The sequence below is a fragment of the Humulus lupulus genome, chromosome 5, assembly GCF_963169125.1.
Source record: "Humulus lupulus chromosome 5, drHumLupu1.1, whole genome shotgun sequence".
In the NCBI taxonomy this organism is placed as follows: Eukaryota; Viridiplantae; Streptophyta; class Magnoliopsida; order Rosales; family Cannabaceae; genus Humulus; species Humulus lupulus.
This window is the reverse complement of record NC_084797.1, coordinates 159,532,260-159,558,978: the sequence shown is the minus strand read 5'-3', so window position 1 is coordinate 159,558,978 and position 26,719 is coordinate 159,532,260. Positions and strand designations below refer to the sequence as shown.

At 32.4% G+C, this 26,719-nt stretch overlaps 1 protein-coding gene across 4 annotated transcripts; it reads left to right on the top strand.

Moving 5' to 3' along the window:
• The first annotated feature begins 18,810 nt into the window (after window positions 1-18,810).
• On the top strand, window positions 18,811-24,812 carry LOC133777790 (probable transcription factor KAN2). Of its 4 annotated transcripts, none has more exons than XR_009868833.1 (7): window positions 18,811-20,282; window positions 20,515-20,591; window positions 21,553-21,598; window positions 21,742-21,904; window positions 23,193-23,262; window positions 23,591-23,659; window positions 24,078-24,812. XR_009868833.1 is itself a non-coding variant. In XM_062217532.1 (6 exons), the coding sequence occupies exons 1-6, from the start codon at window positions 19,352-19,354 to the stop codon at window positions 24,192-24,194; spliced, it is 1,404 nt and encodes a 467-aa protein (XP_062073516.1). In that variant the 5' UTR covers window positions 18,813-19,351; the 3' UTR covers window positions 24,195-24,812. The 4 variants fall into 4 exon arrangements, 2 of the variants coding, with proteins under 2 accessions (XP_062073516.1, XP_062073514.1); XR_009868832.1 differs by having other exon boundaries at window positions 23,190-23,262; XM_062217532.1 differs by lacking the exon at window positions 23,591-23,659 and having other exon boundaries at window positions 18,813-20,282.
• The last annotated feature ends 1,907 nt before the right edge of the window (window positions 24,813-26,719 follow it).

Here is a 26,719-nt window from a genome sequence, read left to right as displayed (position 1 = left end):
CCACACAATGAGCCTTCCACCGCCGACAAAAAATGAGCCAAGGGTAACCATTATGAACCCCGGTTCACTAACTATACTGCCCTAGTTGAATCTCGGGGAGAAGTTTATCAGGCCACGAGTTCCAGCATGCCTTATAAGAAGCCTGCCCCCATTCGAAAAGATATTTCGAGAAGAGACACCACCAAGTTCTGTCGTTATCATAACGACTACGGACATGATACCAACGAATGCAACCATCTGAAGGACGAGATAGAGTTCCTTATTAGACAAGGACACTTGAGAAGATATATATGGGCCTCGGGAAATTCCCAACGAGAAGCTCCAGGTGGCAACGAGCAAGCGCCCACACGCCAACGCTCGCCACCTTTGCTGCCTGACCCTGTGACTGGCACATTGTTAACCATCTGTGGAGGCCCGCACCTTGCGGGAAACAGCGGAAAGGCCAGAGAACAATATGCTCGGACTCTGCGCCATGACCAGGACATCGAGATGATGACTGTGGATGATCGCGCGCCGAAAAAGGCTCGATCAGAAGAGGGCGAAATAAATTTCTCTGATAGTGATGCCCAACATGTCCAGTTCCCACATTCCGATCCACTGGTCGTGGATATTCAGATGGCCAACATGATGGTGAAGAGAGTGCTAGTTGATACAGGAAGTTCGGTGAACATCCTATATAAGTCTTCGCTGGAGCGCATGAAGTTGTCCGTTAAGGACCTGGAGCCCTACAACCAAATAATATACGGCTTCTCTGGTGAGGGACTCGCCCTGCAGGGTCAATCAAACTACCAGTGACAGCAGGAACAACGCCTGCTACCAGGACATTACTCGCTACTTTCATAGTAATCGATTGTCCCTCGGCGTATAATGCAGTCATTGGAAGGTCTATACTGGTTGATCTACAGGCCATCACCTCTATGTGGCACTTAGCCATGAAATTCCCGACAGACGCAGGGGTAGGACGCGTTTTGGGAAACTAGAGGGAGGACAGGGAGTACTACAACGCCTCAGTCACAAAGGTGAAGAAAGGAACGTCAAAAAGCACTCCTAGGGGAACGCCTCAGTCACCAACAGCATCCTAATCCAACACACTAAGTTCAACATGGGTAGTTTTTCGACTGTTTTCTGAAAGAGAACTTTTTCGACTCCTAGGGGGCGGGAAAAATTTCAGTTTTTTCACCTGGCTTAAAGGTTGAATCTTTTGTCAACCTAATGCCCCAAACCAATGATCCTAAATATCAAACTAAAGTCCTGACCTATACAAAGCATAAAGATACACTCTTGTTGAGCAATGGGTAGTTTATACCAAAATACCCTTAAAACCCTACTCAAGAACACAGAAGTTGCAGAGCATAAAAATGGCATGCATGGCATAATGGAAAGCTTAAAGAACGAAGTTCTTACATGGGCGAAGATGGAGGTTCGGAAGAAGGCGAAAAATTCGAGTCGGAAGACCTTCAGCTAGACGTCAGACTGGTTTTGAAGCTCTATACTCTGGTGCAAGTTCTTGAAAATATTGGCAAAAATGGTGAATAAAAATTTCTTAAAGGGAAAGAAAAGCCTACTTATAGGGATTGAAGGGACGGCCAAAAGGCAGTAATCATCACTTCCCACTCTCGAAACGTGGGGAAGTGTATAAGCCGTCAAATTGCCTTTTTGGAAACCAAAAAGACTTGATTAGACATAATTATGTCACTGTTTTCAAAAATGCACGGGGATTCTGACAGACATCATGGGAATGTGAACGATTGCTTCCTTAAAGTTTCTTTATTGTTGGTCGCACTAAACAAACTTGGGGGGCAAATGTTATCCTAAAAATCAAAAGTGAATGACATGGAAAGCATTAAATACACGTGGCTGACACCTGGCAGAATCTGTGCTCGACCATCGACCAGGAAGACATCCAGTGTCATGCGATCGGTTTCTTCATACGACCAGCCTGGTCATACGCACATTATACGCGGAAAAGATCTTATGCAGTTATGATAGTATCTGAGATTATCTCCCATGATTTCCTGAGTATCCGACTATTTAGGAAATCATATCTGTAACAAATTAATGTAAATCCTCCTTGAGCCTATAGATAAAGGATGAGGGCTCAAGGGAAAGGGATCTTCTTCTTCTTCTTTTTTCTTACTTTCAGATCACGAGAAATTAGAGTTATTGTACTATTCCTAAGAGGGGACTGAAACTCATTGAACCCTAGTTCTTTGATCACTCCTCTGAGTCTTACATCAATAATAATTCAAGTGGACGTAGGTTATTACCAGATTCTGGGGCCGAACCACTATAAACCTTTGTGTTCTTTATTATTTCGTCATCACATTCTTTCCAACATGTTTGTCCACATCAAGCGTATTTTACTCCATGTTAGTTGGCCAAATTAAGGGTCAACACTAATTAAACTTTTACTTATTTTTTTATAAAATTATCAACAACATAATGACTTAAATTTGACATATTCAAAAAATTAAAATCTATAAATAACAAACCCAGAATAACCAAAACAACAAAATATTTAAGAAAATAATAGTACAACACAAATCAACATAAACTATAATATGATTAATACAAAAGCAACATACATTAATAATCTGATTTTCAAAAAAGTTTAATGCTCTACCAAAACAAATAAAAATAACCCTCACATTTTCACAATCCATATATTAAAATATATCACATATTTAACTAAACAAATCTTCAAATCTGATTTTTTTACACTAAATTATAATAGAAAAATACATTATAGTTATGATATCAAATATGTTTTATTTTTAATAATACCATTAGAATTGTTTTTAATAAATATGATTAATATAAATTAAAAACATAAAAAAATTATAGTCGCTACGTGGTGGAGTCACAAAGCTTTGGACCGAGGCTGGTAGCGCGGTGGAGTCACAAAACTTTAACGTGGTGGGTAGCTGTGAACACAAACCGAAACTACCTTGGCGTGATGGAGGTTGTGTGCGGTGGAGGCTCATTGGCATGATGGAAGTTGTGCGTGGTGGAGGCTCGGAGCTCGGAAATCAGGGGTGTTCAGTGGTGGTGGACGGCATAGATAAAGAGGGAAATACAAAGTGAGACAGAGTGGGAGATAGATAGAGTGAGATAGAGAGGGGGAGACAGGTAGGGAGACAGAGAGAGCAAGATAGAAAGGTGGAGACGAAGAGGAGATTGAAGGCTGAGAAGGATAGGGCTCGTAGAGGGGTTCAGATTGGAGAGGAAATAGGGAAAATGAAAATGGGGAAGAAGAAGGTGCAAGCATCTGGGTATTGTTGTTAAACTTTTGCCAGTGCTTGTCGTTCCCCCGACAAAATAGATCCAGAAACCCTAATTTAAAACAACATTGTTTCATTAAGTAATAATTTTCAAGCACATTATTTTACTTTTGTCAACGCAGTGAAATGCGCTGGCAAACGTATTCCGACCTACCTCATTAACCACGTGGACTTTTGTCTGCGCATATCACCAAACACAGCGGCAAAAGTCCAAACGATAATAGAAACATGGACTTTTATTGGTGTGTTAGGTTAAATACGTTGGCAAAAGTTTTTACCACATGTCATTTAAATTGGCCAGGCTGAAGTTTTCCTACTTATACTTTTGCTGGCAATTTTAGTAATTGCCCCAGGATAAGTCTATACGTCTGCACAAATAAGTGTCAGCATAAGTCATTTTGTACCGGTAAAAATGTTTTAGTTTTATTTTTAAATTATTTTATTTAGTTTTAGATAATCGAGGGACAATAATCGCAACGTTCATTATTTCTAAACAACAAAATTAAAAATAAAAGTCTCAACAAAATAATACTTTACGGTGTCATTGGTCGAAAATGATTCAAATAAAGATGATCACATTATTTCAATGAAGAAAATTAATTCTAATTGCTCGATTATGGATATTCAACATTAAGGGTTTATTCTAACTGTATTTTTTCAGTCTAGAATAACTAATAAATACTCAATGTCGCAATAAAGCGGTAAATTTGTATGAGATTGACACTTCCAGATACAAATCACAAGAGAGTTTATCTACTAACATTTAGTACGAGCACAATTAATTCATGAATTTTTTTATTGAAGCAGAGTAGTGACATAATCGACGCCTTAATTAGTTGTCAAATAATGAATAATTAGTTAACGTTGCCATAAATTATCATGTCGGTTTGATATATCAACATCAGTAGATACAAATCATAACAATGCTCTCTAATTGTAAGATTGTCTATACACATACATTATGTGTAATCAAACTGATGATTAGGTCTAAGAAAACAAATAATAATAACAAACTATGATCATTTGATTAGATCAATAACAATCGACAATGATTACAACACTTTAACTACTAATATTTGATAAAAACAAGGTTGATTAGTATCATTGTTAATCTTGGAACAATCTCAGGGAAATCAACTTGTTGATTATGTGTTAAATACTCATTAATTTGAAAATGATTCAAGGAAAATAAATAATATGGTCATATAATTTTTTTTTAAAAAATTGTGTTCTAAATTTGAAGATATTTTTGCCAGCATAATACAAACCTTTCTCAGCACTTTTAATACCTTTACCAACATATTTTATGAACCTTTGCCCCTATGTTTAGGAAATGAGCCGACCAACAGACAGATTGTGAAAAAGCAAACATTTACTGGCACAATTACATTAAACGCGCCAGTAAAAGTATTCATTAAAAGGTTATAACTATTGCTAGCGTCTTTCAGATTTGCGTCGGTAAAAGGTCTCTTTATCGGCGTCTATCGTTGTTATGTCGATATAGGTGGATAATGCTGGTGAAAAAAACGAGCCAACAAATGTGTTGACTTTTCCCAACACATTTCGTCAAAGACGCCGGCAAAAGTCATAATTCTTATAGTGTTTATTGAATTAAATCACTTTGTATATATAATCTCCTATATATACTAATTTCAAGATTACATGTAATAATAATTAATATTTCTAGATAAATGGCATGTAAATAAATTTACAAATATGAGTGAAATTAATTTCTTTATTTAAATATTCAATAAATATTTTATATAAATACTCTTTAAGGACGCATATCCCAACAACGACAACTGGGCCTCCATAACACAGAACTCCAGTCAACGAGTTCTAGTCAATTATCAGCTTCAAACTCATGTCATCAAGTTGGGCCTCCAAACATGACAAAGAGAAGCATTAAACAATCACAACGATTATGGGGAAACAAACCAAAAAATTGAGAGAAGCAATTGGAAATGTAAAGAAGAAGAGACAAAGGCCAATGGGTAGTGAGCTTTACCCATTAATCCTTGTAAGGGGATTTCCTTTAGGTTTTCTAATACAGTACAAATGATTGCTTGAGAAGAAAATCACAAGTGCAATGACCATTGCAACAGGCAGGACTCCAAATCCCTAACTTTATCCTACATTCTTTTGGATCCAAACTAAAATTTATGAACCAATTTAAGAAAGCACTTTTTTTTTCCTCTCAATGTCATCAAACTTTTTTGCACCAAAAAATGAGACACAAGGTTTCATTCAACCAATAAAAGCACAATAAGATACATCAAAGCCACTATTATGGGTGGTAATTCGTGTTCACGAGTAGTGTTCATGTCGTTTTGAGGCTCTTGTATTATAAGAAAGTTCTTAACCCAAACCCAACCCATTTATTAATTGTGTCAAAAACTAAAACCCAAACCTGACATGTTTATAAACGGGTTGACCAGACACGACCCGTGTAACCCATTTATATAAAGGTCGTGTTAAATTTGGGTCAACCAATCAACCTGTTTATGACATGTAACACGTTTATACCCTATTTATGACTCATTTAACACGTTTAATGCATATTTCCAAAGTATTCACCTATTTTAAATACGAAAATATGATATATATATATATAAAAGTAAGTAATTTTCAATTGGTCATTAACGACAAAAAGTTTGTATTAAGCGTGTCAACCCGAACATGACCCATTTATTAAACGGTTAGATGGGTCAACCTTTTTTTAAAATCACTACTACAAGTATCTCTGTTAGCGTCGGTGTAGAACTGAAGCTAATTTTTTTAGCGTCTTTAGAACTGATGCTTATTCTGGCGACGTATTTGGTGTATTCAGAGGCAATAGTTTCAAACCGGCACTATTGATCTCAATAGCGTCGGTTTTCCACTGTCACTAAAAAAAAATATTCACCAAAAATACCAAATCATAATCCATCCAAGATCTATGGATTTGTAATGATAATCAAATACACTAATACTCAAAGAACAAAGTTAGAGACAAATTTACAAATTCAACATATCAAACACAATAAAATTCATTGATCAAAAGTACCATTAGTTTACAAATCCAAATAATCTAAAATTTACAAAATCATCCATAATTTACATACTTAAAAATTCAAAATACAAAATACAGAGGAAATTTTCAAAATCCAAAGAAACTACAAACATGAAAGAAAAAATGAATTGAAAGACCTAATACCCAAATATTTACCAAACTTTTTGTTTCTCCCTTTGCACAATCAGCACCAAGCTACCCACGAAACCCACCATCACAACCCGTCAAAACCCACCACCACCACCTCAAATTCGAGAGAGAAACTTATCATGTGTGAGCCTCAAGCCTGACACTACAAGAAAAAGACTCTACAACGATGACATCTATTGTGACGACTCTAAAGTCGTCGCTGTATGTAGTCAAAATCCACGAAATATTCATTTTTAATTTATTAAAATAAATAAGCTATAGAGACGACATGTTGTCGCTGTAGGGTACCAGGAATTTTGAGGGAACAAGAGGCGAGAACTGAATCTACGACGATGAAAAAAAAGAAGGAAATATCTTTATCTATAGTGACGACATGTCATCGATGACGATGATGATGATGAAATTAGTGAAGATGATTTAGAAAGTACAAATGATGATGTAGGAATCGACATTGATGAGGAATAATATTTTATTATGCATATTCTTATTGTATGTTTAATGTGTATGTTTTAATTTCAAGATTTTTCAATCAATATATAACTTTTCTCAACAATGTTTGTTTTTCAATAGTTTCAAATGCATTACCGAAATTGTAATGACAAATGCTCTACTTTTTAAGTTATGTAATTAACCTCCAACTATAACTGGTTTTAAGTTAATAATTATATGAACTATAAAGATAGGTATGCTATTGTTGCTCATTCTCATGGCAGTGATGGAGCGAGTGATCCTCCTCTAGATCCTATGTGATTTCTTACTTCTGGTGAGACATGTAATATACTATAATTAATCACAATGTCTTATCAATAAATGACAAATCGTTATTATTTAATTTTATTCAATTTAATTTTCTTGTTTAATTAAAATATGCAGCGACTGCTGCAAAAAAAAAAAGGCCAGTCTCGATCCAAAAATTTGCAGCAGCTCATCAATGACAATAAAGGTCCATTGGCTCTACAATTTGATCTGAAGGAGGGAACCTACAAAGCAGTTGGTGATTTTGGGACATTGTTCATGAGACTTATTGGTAACCTTATTGGTCACCATGTCCCGTTATATTATGAGTCGTAGCAGAGTGTTCCAGATGAGCACAAGATAGAATTGATGCAAAAAATTGAGGTAAATTTATCAACTTATTCACATGTAATATATTTTTTTTAATTTTAAAATTCTAACCAGTTTAAACTTTTTGAAGGAATTTTTCATTCTTCCCTGAGCTCTCCCTGAGTGGCGACTGATAGAGACTGGGATCGAGCTAGAGTTTCAGGATCGCTACAAGGATAGAAAATGTCATAAGAAAAAACACTTCAATGAACATGGAGGGTGTGATGATATCAAGACAGCCAGAAAGAATCCACTGTTGGACATGGACAACGAGAGTTGGCAGAAGTTAGTTGACATTTTCACCACTCCACAGTTTATGGCATGCTTAAAGGAAAATGCTACCAATAGAGCAAAACAAAAGTATCAAAGTCTCCATGGATCGACCTCTTATGCTTCTGCTCAATTTAAGAAGGTAGATAAAATTTTTTTAGATAATTTGAAATATTTTCAGTTATCTTATTATAATTTCAATATTTAACTAATATTTTGTTTTCTAAAGATGAATCTCCAGACTAAGGAACTGCCCAACATTATTGATACATTCCATGACATGCACAATCTCCGACTCGTTCACTACAACAATTTTCACTTGTAATGACTCTCTATAATGACTTACACCAATGGTGTAAGTCATTAAAAGTATTCAGGGATATTTAAAGTCTAATGGTGTAAGTCATTAAAAGTTTTTGTTGATTACTACCAAGGTAAGTCATTAAAAGTGGCGGGAGACGTTAATTTAAAAATATGAATATAAAATTATTTATTTATAAAATATCAGACTTGTAAGAGCATCTGACGTCTCCCTTGGGAAGACGTGCCAGACATCTAACGTCTCCCCTGGGGAGACGTGCCACATGGGATGTCTCCCCAGGGGAGACGTTAGATGTCTGGCACGTCTTCCCAAGGGAGACGTTAAATGTTTGGCCTAATATATATATTCAGCCTTTCTTTCTTCTTCCCCGAGCGCACGAACCAGAGGCGGAGAATGGCGATTTTCTAGGCGATTTCAGGGCCATTTTTTGACAATTTTGGCTGATTTTAGGCTATAAAATCTCATTTGAGGCAAGTTTTTATTATTTATAAGTGTTGTATAATAGTTAGGATAATTTTCATGCTTATTGTCTCTAGTTATTAAAGAATTGATATTGAGATTTTAGGGTTTATGAGTTGCGATTTTGGGTGATTTTTGGATGAACAAAGTGGATTTAAAGCATATTTGAGGTAGGATTTCAAGATTAAACAATGTATTATAGTTAGAATGGTAGAAAAAATTATTTTTGTGCATTTTTTTAATATGATTTGTGGGTTTTATTAGAAATATTAGATTAAAGCATGAAAAATAATTTTTATGTATATTTGAGATACTATATTGTTTAATTTTAAGATGATACCATATTATTTACTATTTTTAATTTTTTATTACTATTTAATCCGAAAATTATACATTTTTTAATTAATTTTTAATGTTTGTTAAGAATATATATGTAAATATGTTTTGCTAAAATGTATTTAATAATTGTCTAAAATAAGAAAAATAATTTAATTTGAATTTTACATACAAAATAGTAATTCAAGTTTATAATGTTTATAATTTTTTTTAATTTGTATTATTATTTAATTAGAAGATTATATATATTTGTAATCTTTATTAAAATTTAAGTAGGTTATTTATATATAGTTATGTTATTTTATTGATTTAGTAATCTTTTATTAATTAATTAATTAAAATTTTTAAGTTGTGATTTTAACAAAGATTTTTATGAGATTTTTGCCTCAAATTTTCGATTTCAAGCACACATTTGAGGTTTTTAAGTTTCTAAAATTTCAATAATAAGTTATTGTTAATCTAATTATTTAGTGAAGTTTTTTTAGTAATATTTATTTATTAATTAATTTAGCTTTGTAGGTTGTGAATTTAATAGCAAAGTGCGCTCTTTGCAAAGTGAAGTAAATTTGCTAGCAAGGACTATTAATTGCAAGTGGTACATACATTATCTTCTTTCTTGTTTTAGTATTATTAAACTTTTGTTAGAGGGGTTTAAATATCTTAAATATTCATCCATAGTGAAGTAGGTTCTGAGATTAAAATTGTGTATTTCGGTGATAACAGAAGGTTGAGAACTGTGTGTTTTAGTGAAGTAGGTTCTGAGAAATTTGTTTGTGTGCTGCGGAGCTATAAGGAAGAAACTTATTGTGTGGTGTTTGAATTTTTTGACTTGTTGTTCACAGATGGTTAAATCACTATTATAGGGGAAATGCTGCTCGATTTTGTCTAGAATTATGTATTTTATTATTCTATTATTATATTTGTATTGTGTTGTGCTTATTCGATTGGATTTGATTAGATTGACAGATGGTTATGTTACTAATGTAAGGGAAATGCTGCCCAATTTTTTGTATGCTTATTTAGTTTTTTTTTTGTTTAAATTTTAATGAACATAGGAGATGATATGGATAGAAAATGGATGTCAGCGAATAGGTTATCCGTGGAATATAAAAACGGGGTCAACATTTTTCTGACCAGCCTACCAAAACATCCCGAGATTCCAAATAATATAGAAATTGTGCAACCTTAAGTATCTAACTACAACTTTAATTATTTTGAAAATCTATAGTTGAATTTTACTAATATTCTTTATATTAAGTATTTTTATTTAAATATTAGTGTCAACACCAACCAGACAAAGTGTCGTTTGGATATTATGTGATGAGGATGTTGAATGATTACATTGAACATCCACGACCTGGACATTACTTGAAGAAAGAGGTATGTATATAAATTTATACAAAGTTAACAATTTATTTATTATTATAGTATATATAATTAAATAATAATTAACTAATATATTTTACTTTATATTTTTTTGTAGCTAAACACTACGCCATATACACCAACACAGATTAATGAAATGCGACAACAATGGGCGAACCATATGCTACCGATAATTCAAAGTCATCATCCCACATATATTAGGATTTTTTTTACTTTTTATTTCTTACTATATGTCTAGCTAGCTAGAGTAATATTTGTTAATTTTGTATGCTTAACAACAAATATTACATTTGTGTATATTTAGCTAGCAAAAACATATTATATATACATTTTTGTTTTATTAATGAAAATTCACAATTTAAATTTGCATTTAATTTAGATTTTAAATTAATATATTTAATTATATTTTTTAAAAATAATATATTTAATTCTATTTCAAAAAAAATTAATATATTTAATTCTATTAATTAATATAGTGAAAATAATTATTTAATTATTTAAAAAAAATACAAAAACCTATGATGACTCCCAAGGGGAGACGTTGAATGTCTACAAAGTCTCCCCATGGGAGATGTCATAAGTACCTACAACGTCTCCCATGGGGAGACTTTGTAGACATTTAACGTCTCCTCCTGGGAGTCATCATAGGGCCACTTTAGATGGCTCCTGCAACAACGTCTCCCCTAGGGGGAGACATTAAATGTCTATAATGTCTCCCCCATGTAGCCATTAAATGCATATTTTGCTGTAGTGGTTGATGGGTGAACACGAATGCTAATGATGCATATGTAAGTAACTTTCTAAGTTTTGTATATATGTTTATTATTTAATTATATTATGTATCAATTATCTTGTTTCTAAACTGCAGAATGCCTTGTAGCAAGAAGGCCACACACAATTACAATCCCAATCTTCAGCAGGAAGTGCCTCTGTCGATGAGACACAAGTCGTTTCAAAGATACTTGGTCAACGTCGACCACAACCGAGGTATTGGACGCAAGTTGAAGGGTACTACTACCTTTGCCTCAGGCGCCACCAGATCCTCTTCACAATTAGAGGCATCACCATTTCCATCCACCACAATCAGACCTCCAATGGTACCAGCTAAGATTTTCCAGTCTACGCTTCAACACTTCAGTCAAGCCATTATGACTCAGAACAACAACTTCCAGCAAATGCAACAATTTGTGCAAGCTACAAATCTGAACATCCAAGCTTCACAATTTCAGCCTGTTAATTTGGACATGAATATGATACAATCCATAATGGCGAACTTTCCAGGCTCGGGCCAATTTCTACCGCAGCAGCCACACCCACCACAATAGCCACAACCACCACAACAGCTCAACGATGATGACGACTTTGAGATTAATTTAGATGACATTTAGTTTGGTAATATTATTCTTTAAAACTTATTAATATTTTGTGTTTTTTTATTTTATTTTAGAGACTATACTACTTATGTTTTGTTTTTTACATTTTGGAGACTATACTAATTAAAAAAAATTGGTTTTATTATTTAATTAAATAAATTGGTTTTATTTATTTATTTAATTAATATTTAATATTTTATTAAATAAATTTCACATAATATAATTTTTTTTTTAAAAAAATATTATATACTTGCAGCGATGACCTGTCGTCGTAGTAGGGTGCTCGCTAAAAGCATATAAACCCATACACTCTACAGCGACGACATGTCGTCGCTGTAGCTATTGGCAGTCCACGGACCTACAACAACGACATGTGGTCGCTGTAGGAGCTTTTGAAATTCAAAATTTGCAACCACCTACAGTGATTACATGTCGTCGCAATAATTCAGTTCAACCAAAAAAATAGATTTCCTACTGCGACCGATATGTTTTCGCTTTAGGTCGCTACATATACGGACCTACAACGACGACTTCTTAATCTACAGTGACGACTTTTATTGTAGTGTGAGTCGTCGTCTGTCACCCGCAGAGAAGAAGAAGATATAGAGACCGGCCAACCCTGAGCCGTCGTCCACCACTCGCCGAGAAGAAGAAGAGGACGAAGACCAAGCCCGAGCCTTCGTTCACCGCCCCCAACCCATCGTCACCATGAAACTCGACAAAGACCCAGACGAATAGCCACCATTGCAAAAAGAGAAGAAAGAGTAAGATGGAGAGAACTAGAGTGAGATTGAAATAGGAGAGATATGAGAGATGATGAGGGATTGAGAGAGATGAGGGAGAAAGAGTATGCGACTGGTAACATGAGAACAAGAGAGTGAGAGAGTGGAGAATGAATTTATGGTTTTTTTAGGGATAATGAGCTTTGGCCCATCTGTTTTTTTAATAGCCCTATTTTTGTTTTAGGGCTTTTTTAAAACTTTTTATTTAAAATAAGCTCATTTGTGTCACTGCATAACCGCTATTGATTGATATCAACCACGTCAATTAGAATTGTCACAATTTATATAAGTGTCGGTTCTAAACCGATGCTAATGGTCTTTACTAATAGTGTCAGGTAATGAACCGATGCAATTAAAAAAAATTAGCGTCAATTCAAAACTGATGTTATTGAGCTGATTTGATCAACTGCGACGGCAAGTGTGCAAAACTGAAGCAAAAAAAATGATGCTAAGTAGCAATGGTTGAAGTTGGAGTATTATATTCAAAGTTTATAAACCTATAAAATCAAACATCCTTAATTAGAGACTTTGGGTAAAGTCCCATAGATAGAAATATGGCGAAGGAAGGGAGAGGAGACAATGAGGGAAGGAAAGAATAATTCTTTTAATTAAGTTTTATTTTGTTTTATGTTTTAATTAGTTGATAATTAATAAAAGTTGGATTTATTTTGGTAATATTATAAAAGTTGGAGACAACGAAATTTAAGTTGAACCTACCATTTTTTTTACTTTCTTAGAAAATAAAAGGCCTTATTTGTAAGTTTTTTAAACTGGTGGTTCAAATTAGTATAAAAATAAAATAAAGGGGATCAAAATAGTATAAATCCTACTTTTAATATTTTAAAAATACTTCTTAAAGAAAATTAGGGCAACCTAATAAACATGTCAAATGCCTAATTCATTCGTATTAATAAGTATGGTGTGTTAGGAGCTTCTCTCCTTACTCATATTTCCACTTATAAAATGTTAGAAATAAAAAATAATTTCAAGTAATATAAAGAGAAGAGATATTATTATTTTATTAAATTAATTTTGACCAAAAAAACAAACTCAATAAGTATATTCTGAAAGAATTTGTAAAACACATGTGTGTATTTTGATTTTATATATTGCAACCATATAAGAGTATAGGTGGAGATTTAAGTAAAAGGTGAAATAAAATCTGCCCCATAAAATAATTAAAAAAAACTAACTAATCCTAATTAATCATTAAAGAAAATATATAATAATAATAAATAAATAATACCAAGTCTTAAATAGTTATAGCTTGCATGTAATAATTGTTTCCAAGAACTCGATTGGTTTCGGTGTGAGTTAAAATCTAATAAATCATAGAAATCAAAGTAAGCTTAATTAAACGTAGGAACATCTTTAATTAATCTTCAACCAGTATAGGCACATGTATTTGATTGACGTGATGTTCAAAAGGACAATTCACGGTGGTTACTACCAATTATAAGAGTTTTGCAGATGATGATTTGCTGTTAGGTTTTAGATCGACCATACAGATTAATAACATTAAATCTATAAAACAAAATATATTTTTGTATTTTACGAAACAAGTTCATATCACTGATTTTATTTAGAGTGGCTCAATCTGGATATGGGGAGTGTATTCCCATGAAATAAAATTCTCCCTTTTGAAGAAAGAAAAAAGAAAAAGATAACTACAAGAAAAAATGGTGATGGGTATATTAGGGCAAGTGTATTATACATATAGTCCAAAAAGTACTCTAAACCATATATAACTGCATATGCAGTAGAGCATATACTAGTAAATTCTTAATGAGAACAAAATTTTAGTCGATCAAACAATAAAAGTATATAACGACAAGAAATAGTGACCATGTATATTCATTCAAAGGCACCTGTATTATATATAAATATAGTGTACTCGAAACAATATAACATGACCATATTTATCGTTTGACCACATACATATATATATATGTATCTTATATGTATGTGTATTCGCACTAGCCTAAACAACACCATAATAATGATGGATATATACATATATATATATATATATAATATTAATATAGCAGCTAGCTTGCGCTAATTTACTACTCTACTTTTACAACTACCTTAATTTATTATTTATTGTTTCTCATCCAAGAGCTATATATATAACAGGTAAATAAGTTGTCTACGTGTGTTACTAATTGGTTCGCAATTAATGAATAGAAACTACATATTTACACAACTATTAAATTTAGCATTTGGGACCATAATTATGAGCACTTATACAAAGACATAGATTAAATAACTTATAAGCCACGAGCTATTTGCAATTAAAGTCATATTCTAGTATCAATTATTTGTTACACCTAGGTCACTGCTTTTAAACTGAACCAAAACTTACACTTTTGAGTATCTATGTACTGGTCATTAATGTTTTACTATCGTTATGATAATTGTAGTAATTTTTTAAAAAAAGAAATTAAATAAATTAAAAGAATTATACCCTTATATTTTTGTTCTTTTTTTTTTTATAAAAAGAACAGAATATAATTCCTAGACTTCACTTCAAATTATACAATTAAAGCAAGATAAATTTAAGAGAAATTAGTGAAAATGAATTCTATTTTTTTTAAAAAGTAATTTTGTATTCTGACTTATTTTTTATTATTTTTGCAAAATGACATTAGTCTAAAATTCGACCAAATGTCTAAAATTTTCAACCGGTTGTTTAAATTTTTCGACCACCTGTTTAAATTTTCGACTACCTATCTAAATTATGACAGATTATTTTGCAAATAATTATCAAAATTAGGCTAGAGTGCAAAATGACTTTAAAAAATAAGTCATTTTGCAAAAGTAATATGTCTTTATTTTTATTATTATTATTATTTGGAAACATGAATATATCATTAAAAAAAGAGAAAAAAAATTAAACTAATAAGAACGCCCCACAATTTTTCATAAGTAGGGCATTTTTTCACTACAAGAATTCAATAATGCGATGTATACATGTCCTTTAAAAATAAGTGAAGGAACATTTATTTTCACCGGTCAAGTTCTTACGTTGGTAAATAGTGTATGAGGCCTATTTTAGTTCTATTTTTTGTTCGGTTTTGCATGTACATGTACTTATATTTTTTTTGTTTTTTTTTTTACTTGCTGGAGTGGAAAAAATGTACTTGATATTTATTCATGATAAAAATCATTAACTACAAACACATATGTCTCATTTTTCTCCAAACTAAAACAATAAAAGAAGAACACTCACAATGAATAAGAGAGCAAGGTCACATACCTAACATTATCAAAGCGTGTGTAGGTTGACAATAATAATAAAAGGGAAATTTGAGTTTTATGCTTAATGAGGTGTAAAAATGTTAGGTCTTCTAATCATTTCAAAGAAATACCAAATTTTTTTGACAATACCCAAAATACTCATTCCACAATTTTTCCCATCCACTTCCTCTTCTCTCTTTCCCTCTCTCTCCCACAACCCATTCCTCTCAACTCTCTCTCTCTCTAGAAAAAATATCCATGGGTAAGGTAAATATAAGAGAGCTCAATGTAATAGCAACTATTCCTTATTTAGGACACTAAAATATTGCATTTCGAACAGATCTGGGCATGATTTTTGAGTTTTTTTGCGATTTTTTCAGATCTAAAATTTTGAAATCAGTAGAAAATCGACGTGGCTCGATGGTGCTCGATGGGGCCTTCAAAATCAAGATTTTCATTAAAAAATCGATGTTGCTCGATAGTGGTTCGATGTTGTTCGATGCGATTCTTGCAAGATACGTAATTTTTCACTTGGGTGTTCGTTTGGAGTGATTTTTTTTTTTGGTTATTTTTTCAAGATCTACACGTTTGAGATGTGTATATACACATTTGGGAAATATAAATCTTGAAAAAAATAACAAATGCAAAACATACCTTATGTTCAAGATATGTTTCGGTATGTTTTCAAGTTCTAAACTTTGAAAATGTGTATGTGAACATCTAAAACATGTAGATCTCAAAAAAAGACCCAAAATAAAAAAAAATTATCTCGAATGGACACCCAAGTGAAAAATTATATCTCTTACAAGAATTTCATCGAACCACCATTGAGCAACCTCAATTTTTTCATGAAAATCTTGATTTTGAAGGCCCCATCAAGCTGGTATCGAGCACCATCGAGCAAAGTCAATTTTCTACATATTTCAGAGTTTCAGATCTGAAAAATAACTCAAAAACTATGCCCAACTCGATTATTGCTCGATGGTGTTCGATGCTACCTCGATTGGGCATTCAAAATCAAGATTTTCATGAAAAAAATTGACGTTGCTCGATGGTTGCTCGATGGTGGTTCAATGGTAGTGATGCAATTCTTGTAAGAGACATAATTTTTCACTCGGGTGTCTGCTTGAGATGATTTTTTTTATTATTTTTGGTATTTTTTTTGAGATCTACACATTTTAGATGATCACATACACATTTTCAAAGTTTATAACTTGAAAACATACCAAAACATATCTTGAACATGAGGTATGTTTTGCATTTTTCATTTATTTTAAGATTTACATTTCCCAAATGTGTATATACAAATCTCAAACGTGTAGATCTTGAAAAAAATACCAAATATAAAAAAAAATCACCTCAAACGGACACCAGAGTGAAAAATTACGTATCTTGCAAGAATTGTATCGAACCTCCATCGAATCACCATCGAGCAACATCAATTTTTTTTAAGAAAATCTTTATTTTGAAAGCCCCATTGAGCTGGCATCGAGTACCATCAAACCACATCGATTTTCTGCAGATTTCAAAGTTTCAGGTCTGAAAAAAATCGCAAAAAAAAACCCAAAAATCATGCCCAAATCTGTTCGAAATGTAGTATTTTAGTGTTTTAAGTGAGGAATACTTGTCGTTACATTGATTTCTATTATATTTTACCTTACTCATGGATTTTTTTTCTAGAGAGGGAGTTGAGAGGAATGAGTTGAGGGAGAAAGAGGGAAGAGAGAAGAGGAAGTTGATGGAAAAAATTATGAAATGAGTATTTTGGGTATTGTCAAAAGAATTGGTATTTTTTTAAATGATTTAAATGCCTAGCATTTTTTTTAACTTAGAACCCTTCGTTAAGCATAAAAACTCAAAATTTCCCCAATAAAAATATAAATATATAAAGCATTAATTTTTTCTTTTGATTTAAGTAACGCAACAAAACCAAAACATATATACTCTTTTTTAGGGTATTTATACAGAATGAATGTTTTCAGACATAGCCAGTGGGGTAAAATGTAAATTTCATGCTGTCTTAAAAAGTTAATAAAATATACAATTTTCTTGTAGGGTTTGTAATGTATGCATAAGCTGTAATCATGCTTTAAACTTTGTCTACGACACAAATGGAAGGTGCCCAGATTGTTAGGGCGTCCTATAGATGACTAGAGGGCACCTTACATTAAAAGACAAATTTACCCTCTTAGGCCCATTTCTCTGTTTTGTGTAGGGAAAGATAAATTTGACTTTGCCACAGGGGTGACCATCCGTATATCTGCCCACAAAGATGTGCCTTAAATTTCTGGACATTATTGGGGGAAAAATAAAAAATGGTGGGTCTAATTTTGTTTTCTATTTTCTTGCTTTGAGAAACTTAAAAGAAAAAAAAATGGTGGGTCTGTAGTAAAACAAAGGGGATTGAATTATGCGTTTTGTAGGAATTAGGGGAATTTTTTTTCTTTTTTCTTATTCTTTTCTCATCATGACGGCAATGAGTGTATAATTGGGGACAAAATAACTGAACCCTAGAATGTGGAAATTAGTGCATAATCATGGGCTTTATACTATGATGTAGTAGAAAAAAAATGTAAACAAAAAAAAAATTAGGGTTTGTGTGAAAAAGGGTAAGAATAAAGCTGAAATAAAGGTTTTCTGTTCAAAGAGCGTGTGGTGGGTTAGAAAGGTTATAGTGTGGGTTTGCTGAGGGACAAATGCACACGTTAATTAAAGTTGATTTCCCTTCAATCAAAAAATTAAAAAGTAAAGTAGATTTACATATTTTCTCTTTTTCTCTTAAAAAAATAAATAAAAAAGAAGCAAAAATAAATAAATATAATTATATATATAGTAAAAAAGAATCAAGTCCCAAACTTATTTACCTTTATTATTATTTTTTCCTCCTTTTTTTCTTTATCCATCTTTTTCCTCCTTTCTTACCCTAGTACCCCTAAGGCCTAAGCCCCACGTCCACCCAAACATTTATTAAATTTTTTTAAAATAAAAATAAAACTCTCTTTCTTTCTTTCTCTGTCTTTCTTTCTATTTCTCTTTCTTTCTCTCTCATATAGCTTCTCAAGTGTCATTTTCTCACATATACTTCACACAAAAGAAACAACCATTCACTTCATACCTTGTCATTTCTTTCTCTTTATTTTTATTTTTTTCTCTTCCTCTTTCTCTCTTCTTTTCTCTCTCCTCTCAATCTCAAAATCTGCAACTACTCCCTCAAATTTGATCAAACCCCATCTGAAAAAGAAAACCCAGAAAATCTCACCTGAATTTCAAAAACCCCTTATCTCCCACCACTACCCCACACACAAATCCAGTTTACCCTAACGACTTCTTCCACAAATTAACTTCAAACACACACGCATACACATATACATATATCTATCTTTTTATCTATATATCCACATATATATATATACACCTAATCCTTGGCAAAAGCTTCTTCTTTCTTCTTGTTTTTCTCTTCTACATATTAGCTACCCTAAAAAAAAGGGAAAAAGAAAAAAGAGTGAGAGAAGAGAAAAGTAGAAAAACTCATCTAAAGAGGAGCACTTAGTTTGTACTAGTCTTCGTCCTCCTCTCTTTTTCTTGGTTATTAGAAGATGGAGCTGTTTCCTGCTCAGCCGGATTTATCCCTTCAAATCAGCCCACCAAACGCAAAACCCACACCCAGTTGGAGGAGAAGTAGTGCCGGCGCCGGTGCCGCCACCTCAACCGAAGAAGAGGTTGATTTGGGGTTTTGGAAAAGAGCTCTCGACTCCCAAAACTTCTCTATATCCTCTTCAATGGCAGCCAAACCCGATAAGTACCATCATAATAGCAATAGTAATAACAACATCAACAACAATACTAGTAGTAGTAATCATAGTAACTCTTCGTCATGCTTTTTCGACCTCTCTCTTTCGAACAACCCTCGTCTCGTTTCGAATTCTTCTTCGGAAAATAACAGTCTCTTTCTTCACCAAAACCAACATCATAGCAATAACCATTTCTACAACCACGGTAATAATATTGGGAACAATCTCTTCCATAGTAATAGTGCCAGTACTAGTGGTAGTAGTACTATTACCAATAATGCTTTTCCCCACCATCAAAATCAACTTCTCCTCCACCCACACGCACCGTTTCAACACCTTCTTCATCATCAACAACAAGGAGGAGGAGGAGGAGGTGGTGGCGGTGGCGGAGGTGGTGGGTTGGGCCAAGAGTTGGGATTCTTACGACCCATTAGGGGAATTCCGGTGTACCACCAAAACCACCCTCCTCCCTCATCGTCATTTCCCTTCTCTCATACTCTAGAAACAACAGCTAATTCCTTGTCGTCTTCAGTGAATGGTACTAATACGATAACGAGTTCCAATCCCTTTCAGTCCCATCATCATCAAGCGGCGGCCGCCGCCGGCTTGATGCGATCGAGGTTTCTTTCTCATCGTTTCCCAGCTAAACGCAGCATGAGAGCCCCTCGGATGCGATGGACGACAACTCTTCACGCTCGTTTTGTTCATGCTGTTGAGCTGTTGGGTGGCCATGAAAGTAAGCTACCTTTCCACTTCTTTCTGTATATGTATATTTATTCTTTCAATAATTCCATCTTCATTTACGCCCGTGACTATATAGTTAAAGTCACCTTCATTCATTCATCTCTTCTCATTTTAAATTCTAATAATCTTATAAATAAATCAAATGATATATCATAACAGTTAACTGAGCATATCTAATTGAGTGATATATGGGTTTTCTTTCTTTCTTTTTTTTTTTTTTGTAGGGGCTACGCCAAAGTCAGTTCTTGAGCTAATGGATGTGAAGGATCTGACCCTTGCTCATGTTAAATCTCATTTACAGGTGAGGGCAAAATAAAGACACTAAATACTCATATGGTCTATTTGGTGTTTTGTTTAGTGTCTTCGATTTTAATCACTTACTATGACTTTAGAGGAAGGTGTTAATGCAAAACGTCACAAATTCCAATGGTCTTTTTTAATTTTTTTAATTTTGGGTACTTAAGTCTCTGAAAATCCTTAGCACTTCTTTTTCTACTAGATCTGATGGTTCTGCTAATCCTGCCAAGCTAATAAACAGCTTTTTGCTTGGAAGAAATAAATCAAATATTAGTAACAGTGGGACGAAGAAAGAAAGAAAGAGAAAAAAGATAGATAGAGAGAGAGAGTGATAGAGTAGTTTATATATAAATGTATTATATCGATTTCAGAAATCAAATAAGACAAAGCCCAAGGAATTCAAAAAAATGAGTCGTGTAGCCAAGCCGAGACAGAGACTACAGTCTATAATGAATATGAAATGATTTTCAGATTATAGGAGAGAGTTGTTTTTTCTTTTTCTTTTTTCTTTCTTAAATGAAACAAGTACAGAACATTATCATTTCTCAATGATATCTTCATCAGATTGGTTTCCTCTGACCACACTTGTGATTTATTTAACCATGGTTAACTGCATGCAAGATATATACCCTCTCTCCTATATACATATATGTATATGTATATGTATATGTGTGTACATGCTCATATATGTACATGTATATGTGTAGCTAGAATGTGTATGTATGTATGTAGATAAATACATGCCAAGTTCTGTATAATGTACTTGCACCCACCTAGTTTCGTGTTTTCAAAAAAAAGAAAGAACTGTACGGAGATAACTCGGACACTTGCTTTTCTTTCCTCTTTAAAAATCTTATCTTTAAGTCTGTGTACTTTGGTAAATGATTTCCATAATGTAGGCTTTTATTATTATTATACCTACTAAAACATTGGTATTTATATTATTTCTCTGAAATTTATTTCAGATGTACCGGACGGTCAAGACCACAGATAGAGCAGCGGCTTCTTCAGGTAATCATCATCATCATCATCATTATTATTGTTGTTGTTGTTGTTGTTAGATTTTCTCTCTTCTTTATTATATTATAAATAATGCATATATTTAAAAGCATAATTAAGTTGTTATATTTGTATTATTTAATTTTAATCATCAGGACAATCAGATGCGTACGAGAATGGGTCATCTGGAGACACAACTGAAGATTTAATGTTTGACATTCAGAACACAAGAAGGTCTGAGCAATCTCCTCAGCAAGGAAGGTCCAGTGGTCAAGACAAGGACTATAATAATCCTGCCCTATGGTGCAATTCTTCAAGGTAAATACCTAAATCTGTTGTTTGTATACCATTTTTTTTTTAAATATTGTAAAACGGTACTATCATCTACTCCATTTATGGTTCTTAATTTAAATTTGTTTCAAATAAAGGTTTGACAATGTATATATTAATAGCTATAGCAGCATTTATTTATATTTATGTATATTAGATGGTCCATACACATTGAAACATAATAATTATGTATATCTATGTACGTTATGTTAACTACTCATTCTTTTATTTTATTCAAGTCTTTTCCTTTCGACTTTGTTTAATATACATATATAACTACACATTTAAAGGGAACTTTGTCCCAGCTGCTATATATAAAGAAAAAGAGTACAAAAAGAAATTAAATAAGCAATTAGGAATGGTGTTTTAAATTTGTGTACGTTGGAGTAGAGGAAGTATACCTTTAGCTATAATTATATATATTTAAAGTTCGAATGTGTGACTTCATGAAGTAATCATTTCTACTACATGTGAGCATGAAAACCTTAATTTTAGAAGTACTATCTCTCTCTCTCTCTCCTAGGTACTCCATACATATATATATATATATATATAGAGACGTAATTATAACCCGGAAACTACAAAAAGAGAGGAAAAAATAAAATAAAAAACGTTTATTGCTTTGTTCTATCTGTCTACAATAATTATGAACTATATACTATACTGAAAACTCCATGATGGGGTAATTATAATCTTCTCTAGTGGGTGAAAAAGGGAGTGAAAAGAAACCCACCACAAACTCCTAGAATTCCAATAAATGGGAATCCCCATTTTTGACAAAATCCGCCTCAAAAATTGAGATATCTATCTCTTTCCTTTGGATTTTGTGGGGCACATATTTTAGGGGCTATTTTTAAAAATTGTGGGTCCTACAATATAAATATATATGCACAAAAACTTAGTCTCAAAGCTAAAATACTTCTCACAAATAAATATTATGCATATATATATATATATATATGATCCTGATGGTCCCATTAGTGGAAATCTCTTTGTGCCAAAGTTATATATATGCTGTGTTTGAAACTTCTTTGTAGTGTGATTTTGGGTAATGGAAAAAATGGGAAACCACATGGGGGTGGATGAGAAGGTGGGTATACAACTTTATCTCTCAATCACCACAAAATGTAAAAAGCTATATAACCTAGCTAATGGAAGACTATAAACAAAGACAGTGTAAAAGATAGCTTTCTTTTCTCAGTTTGCTTTTTCTCTTGCATGGCTTCCACTGATGGAAATATTCTCTCTTCATCAATGTGCCTTTGGTTTCTAGCAGGGAAGCTTGGTTGCATGGCAAACCAAAAGATTCTATTGGTGGAAATGTACCATCTCTTGATGATGATCAGGTACTTAATTAATTATTACCTTTTGCTATCCTTATATTATTTATTTCCCAAATTAACCCCCATATTATATATATATATATTGACTTTATACTCTCTGAATGATGAATTATATAAATAACATAGAAAGTATAATAACTCTTGCTCTAAATATTCTTACGTTTATGTATTATTCCTCATAAATTTAAAGCACATTAATTGCAAAAATGAAGAGAAAAGTACTGATCAGAGGGTTTCAGAACCCGGTGTGTACGTACTTAGTTATGTATATATATATATAATTTCTTCTCTAGCAGCTCAAGGTTAACATTGTCATTTTCACATTTCCTAGGTGATGAAAAACTGAAGTTCCTGCATGTGATTATAAAAGAAAAAGAGCACATTTCTTTGAGCATGATATGTAAGATGGTGTATATATTATTATAATCAACATGCATATATAGTGTAAATTAACTTTATATATATATATATATAGAGTCTATGTACATGCATCCATGTTATATATATATATATTAAATGATTGAGAATATGATATTATAAGTGGAATAATTTTTTGGGGGTGTAGCATACTACTGTCATGCACACTGTAGCAGGCTTTCTAAACGTACTCTTCCAAAGTTTCTTTAATATTGATAACTATTCTTTTATTCTCCTGATGAGTCAAACGCTTCTGATTCCCAAGCCCCACAGTTCACACACTTCTTCTTTCATGTTCTCAAAAGCTCTTACTATTTTTGTGCTCATTCTTTTCTTTCATTCTTCTTTTTTTAATTAATACATGCATTTTTCTAAAATAGATTATAAAATTTTTGTTTCAGAAAGACATGGATCCAAAATGCTTAAGCTACGAAAGAATATCATCATCAGATGGAAGCTCACCAACAAATAGTCCCAAGAAGCCCAATTTGGAGTTCACTTTGGGAAGAGCACTTTGATTATATAATTATTAATTTTACTATTATTTCCAGATTAGTATAGATCCTTCTTCATTTCTCTGATGGTGATGGTGATGATGATGATGATGAGTGTTACTATATAGTACTTCTCTTCTTTTGAATTCATTTAAAAATGTCTCTAAAAGAAGGGTCCTGTGCTAGCTAGCTCTGTTGGAGTAGTGAGAGCTGAGAGAGATGAGAATCAGGTACCCATCTGAGAAAAATCACCCAAAAAAACAAAAGAAAAGAAAAGAGTGAGAGAGAAAGAAAGAAAGAAAGAAAAGTAAAAGGAGAGCTAAAGAAAGACAAGCAGACAAGAAAGACAGAAAGCAACAAAAGGAGAAAAGGGTAGGAAAAAAGCAAGTCCCCCCTATCAATTGCAGCTGTGAGATCCAAATCAACTTATTATATTCCTACGTAAATATATGAAATCTAATTGATTTTGTATGGTTTTGGCACCAAGCGAGAGAGAGATAGAGAGAGAGAGAGAAAGAAAGAAAGAGCTTTAACTATCTTATTAAAGTATTGGAAGTGATCCTTATTCCTTGGTAATTGTAATGGAGCACTTTACATTTTATGGAAATTAATATATATATATTTATTTTATTATTACATAAACACTTGGGAGGCTCTATATTTTCTTTTTTTTGAAAGCGGTAGGCTAGGCTCTATATTCATTCCTAAGCACTTTCACATGCTTTTTAACACTTTGTGACAAAGGGATTTATATAAGGAAAAACGAAAAAAAACAAAGAACCTGAGAATATAAACTAGAAAAAGACTTGGAAATAAAGGTACAAGAAAGATGGGACGAAAAAAAAATCAAAAGAACAAAAGGGGAACTATATATATGAAAAGGAAAATTTGAACACACTTTTTTATACCCATTAATTTGTTAAAAGAAAATTCCCACGTCGTAGATGTAGTCAAGCATCAAGCTTTTGTTATCAAAAATGTATAGTTATTGATTAATAATATATAAATCGTTCTACTTTTTTTTAAGTAATTCCTTTGCAGTCTAGTCAAGTCCCACTTGTGGATTTTGATTTATTTTATATTTTCTCTGTCCATGCAAATAATAATAATAATTAAAGCTTGTGATGTCAAAATGCTGATAAAACTTTTTTTTCAAATGTATATTGAACTCGCGCGTAATCTCTTGTTGTTAACTATATCTTCTATAGCAGACAGAAAGATAGTATGCCAAATTTTCTCATAATATATATATATATACTTCTCTATATGCATGTTTCATTGTGTAAGAGAATTGTGTTATAAACATGATGAGTAATTTACCTTTCTGATGATGACAACTTTAAATTTGGTGAGGATAGATAAAGCTTATACTTTGGTCTGTCACAAGTTAGCTTTTTCAAAACAAAAAAAAAAGTATGTATATATATATATATATTTACCTATGTATTTTGTATTTTAAATGTTGTTTTACATTACTTCATAAAAGGAAGCTTCTGTGAAAGTCGTGACAAAGTTATTTGGTAGTAGCGTTGATATTTGTGCTATCATATAAGCCTTCTTTTTCTTTTTTTGGTGACTAATTAATAAAGATTGTAACCAACGGAGGCTGTGATATCAACAAAACGCATATTTTTGCTATATATCCAAATCCTGAGTTCACTTTTAGAAAGAAAATGATAATATGAATCCATGATTAAATTAAGGGAATCATTTCGCTTCATTTAAGAAAAGTAAGTGTTGATTTTAAGGATTTCTTTTAAAAAAGAAGACAAAGACTTATTCCAATAACCTTTTAATTTTCAAAAGAGGAAGAGGCCATTACCTATTGTAGATTTCAATATTAGAAGTTAATATGTCTACCAATTCTAGTAATAAAGCAGAATGTGATTTTTTTAGATAATTGTGAAGCGGACATTTTAACGATATACAACTTATAGTAAAACATCCAAATTAAAGCTGATATATATATATATATATATATATATATATATGAAAAACTACAGCTTTTTCTTTTTCAGAATCTTTGTTGAACTAGACACTTGATCAATAAAACTTCTGATCTTGATAGTTTTGGTTACCGTTTTATTATAACACAATGTTTTAAAAGACAAAATAATTTAATGTGTACTAATTGTGATTTAGGAAGCATATATACACACTAATGAGTAGAAATGGAGACATGACAAATACTAAATACATATAGACATATCAATAATTAATAATGATTGATCATAAATAATTTTAGGTATACTGGAATTTTATGGTTGGGTATTTTGTATTTTTATCAAGGTCATATACATATAGTTGATCTTTCCTCCTTTTAAACTTTATCCATTTTCAACAGATCACTTTTATTTCATATTCCCTTATAAATTGTAGTTCTCTCTCGTACATCATAATTTCTGTAGATTTTTGTTTTATAATTTATTATCTTTTATATGTATATATCGATTTTTTTTTAGATTTTATGGTTTAAATTTTGAAGAACTAATCTAGTCAAATTTAAGTTCCATCAAAAATCTACTTTTGTTGAAGGAGCTTCTCAGATG

What these genes read in the sequence shown, in the direction of transcription:
- LOC133777790 (XM_062217530.1), top strand. Translation starts at nt 19,352, where the DNA reads ATGGAGCTGTTTCCTGCTCAGCCGGATTTATCCCTTCAAATCAGCCCA. An exon ending in TAGAGCAGCGGCTTCTTCAG is followed by an intron (nt 21,599 to 21,741) that starts GTAATCATCATC and finishes TTTAATCATCAG; the next exon opens with GACAATCAGATGCGTACGAG. An exon ending in CTATGGTGCAATTCTTCAAG is followed by an intron (nt 21,905 to 23,189) that starts GTAAATACCTAA and finishes TTTGGTTTCTAG; the next exon opens with CAGGGAAGCTTGGTTGCATG.